We start from the raw sequence: 1,899 nt of genomic DNA on the forward strand, positions 1-1,899 counted from the left end.
ATAAGATAGTACTCACTGTATTTACTGGTGTTAATCAGATCAATGTCCCTGTTTTATAAGATAGTACTCACTGTACTCACTGGTGTTAATCAGTTCTCCAGTCTTCTCTTCTTCATCCTCCTCTAATGTGACAGTAATCTCCCCCTCTTCTTCCTTCATTCCAAAAACGTCTTCATCTTCTTTCACAGTAACCTCCTCCACTCCAAAAACGGAATCTTCCTCCTCTTCTTTAACTGAAACGTCTTCCTCTTCTTTCACGGTAACAGTCTCACCTTCTACTTGTATTTGTATTGTAACAGCCTTCTCTTCCTCCTCCTCTTTCACGAAAGCTTCTTTCTCCGTCCAGCAGACCTCTTCTTTATCAGGAGGAGAGTAGCTTAGTGAACTCATGGTCGGGGATGTTAGCTTGCTAGCATTAGCGACTAGCCTAGTTCTAAGCTAACTTAGCAAACCAGCTAGCTGACAAACAATGTAAATATATAATTAAATGGGGTAGCTAGTTGTTTACACATAAGTATGTTTAAATCATAGCGTCAAATAAACCACGAAAATGTCTAAATATATGTAATGTTCCGACTTTGTTGGCTAGCGAGCTACCGAGGTGGCTGCAGTTGTTGAAGAAGCGTTCCGTCCACTAGATTATACGTCACACTGGAAACATCGCCTGAAAGACACATATCGCCATCTGCTGTCTGGAGGGAGGAAACGCAGTTGAGGAGGGAAACCTTTTTTTCTTCTTCATTGAATTATAATATTATAAAGCAGTTTAGGGAAACGTTTTTTTCCTCTCCATTAAATTAGAATAGTATATCAACACGTACAAAGAGCAACAAGTGTTGTTTGATTAGTTCAGATTTTTTATGAGAATTTAAAACAAACTCTACATCAACTCCACATCTATATTTCTGATTCAGTCAAATAACTAGATATCAAAATTATCACCTATTTATTGATACCCTTGATAAAGATGAGCAAATATTTATGTAGAAAATAAATAATTAAACTTTACCCACTACAAGGATATTTTAGCCCAAAACCTGGTCACCTCTCTGCTAGGGGGCTGAAACGTGGTCATAAGTGGATCTTCCAGCAAGACACATCAACATCCACGAAGAAGCGGTTAATTGGGCACAAAATCAACATTTTCAATGGCCACTGCTCCTACATGGTGTAACAATACATCATGTAGATGTATATAATGAACAGACTAGGTCCATACTGCTCCTACATGGTGTAACAATACATCATGTAGATGTATATAATGAACAGACTAGGTCTATACTGCTCCTACAACATGGTGTAAACAAATTTACCCAATTTTTTTTTTTTTTTTTGTTTTTCATATAAGATGTATTAATGAACAGACTAGTCTATACTGCTGACTACAATACTATGAATGTAAAAATCACGGTTAATGCTACATTTGAATCATCAGTTATTTACACACCATTCAAAAATGTTTTGGGGTCACTTAGAAATGTCCTTGTTGTTTGAAAAGAAAATCCAATTTTTTTCATTTATCATTTATAAAATACCTGTTTTGCTTTGTCATTATGGGGTATTGGTCATGTCATTATCGGGTATTGTCAATATCATTAATTGGGTAATTGTGTGTAATGCTTGATGAGGGAGGAAAAAAATTACTTCATCCAATTATTAATTGAGATAGATGTAAGCGAAACAAAATGTGGAAAAAGTTGAAGGTGGTCTTGAAGAGCTTTCCCGAATGCATTGTATATATAGGGGCAAGACTTAGTTGACATCACTTCATGAAACAGAAGGACATATATAACAGTAGGTTTAAATATGAACATTCAATGATTTCAAATATATGACAAGGCTGGAAGTGTAAACGCAGCCCAGCCACAATCCTAGGAGGATTCACTGGAATGATCAAAC

The 1,899-nt window shown here is 36.2% G+C and overlaps 1 protein-coding gene across 2 annotated transcripts in view; it reads right to left on the reverse strand.

Moving 5' to 3' along the window:
* Positions 1-652, reverse strand: part of LOC112079221 (zinc finger protein 391-like) — a 4,385-nt gene extending 3,733 nt beyond the window's left edge. Inside the window, exon 1 of one of the 2 annotated variants that reach the window (XM_024145229.2) lies at positions 81-652. In XM_024145229.2, coding sequence (XP_024000997.2) covers positions 81-390 — 310 coding nt within the window. In that variant the 5' untranslated portion in view covers positions 391-652. Of the gene's footprint in view, positions 1-71 lie in introns of both variants that reach the window. The other variant, XM_070442257.1, reaches the window with a different exon arrangement.
* Positions 653-1,899: the final 1,247 nt, after the last annotated feature.

The sequence above is a fragment of the Salvelinus sp. IW2-2015 genome, unplaced genomic scaffold (genome assembly GCF_002910315.2).
Source record: "Salvelinus sp. IW2-2015 unplaced genomic scaffold, ASM291031v2 Un_scaffold7263, whole genome shotgun sequence".
Taxonomy (NCBI): Eukaryota; Metazoa; Chordata; class Actinopteri; order Salmoniformes; family Salmonidae; genus Salvelinus; species Salvelinus sp. IW2-2015.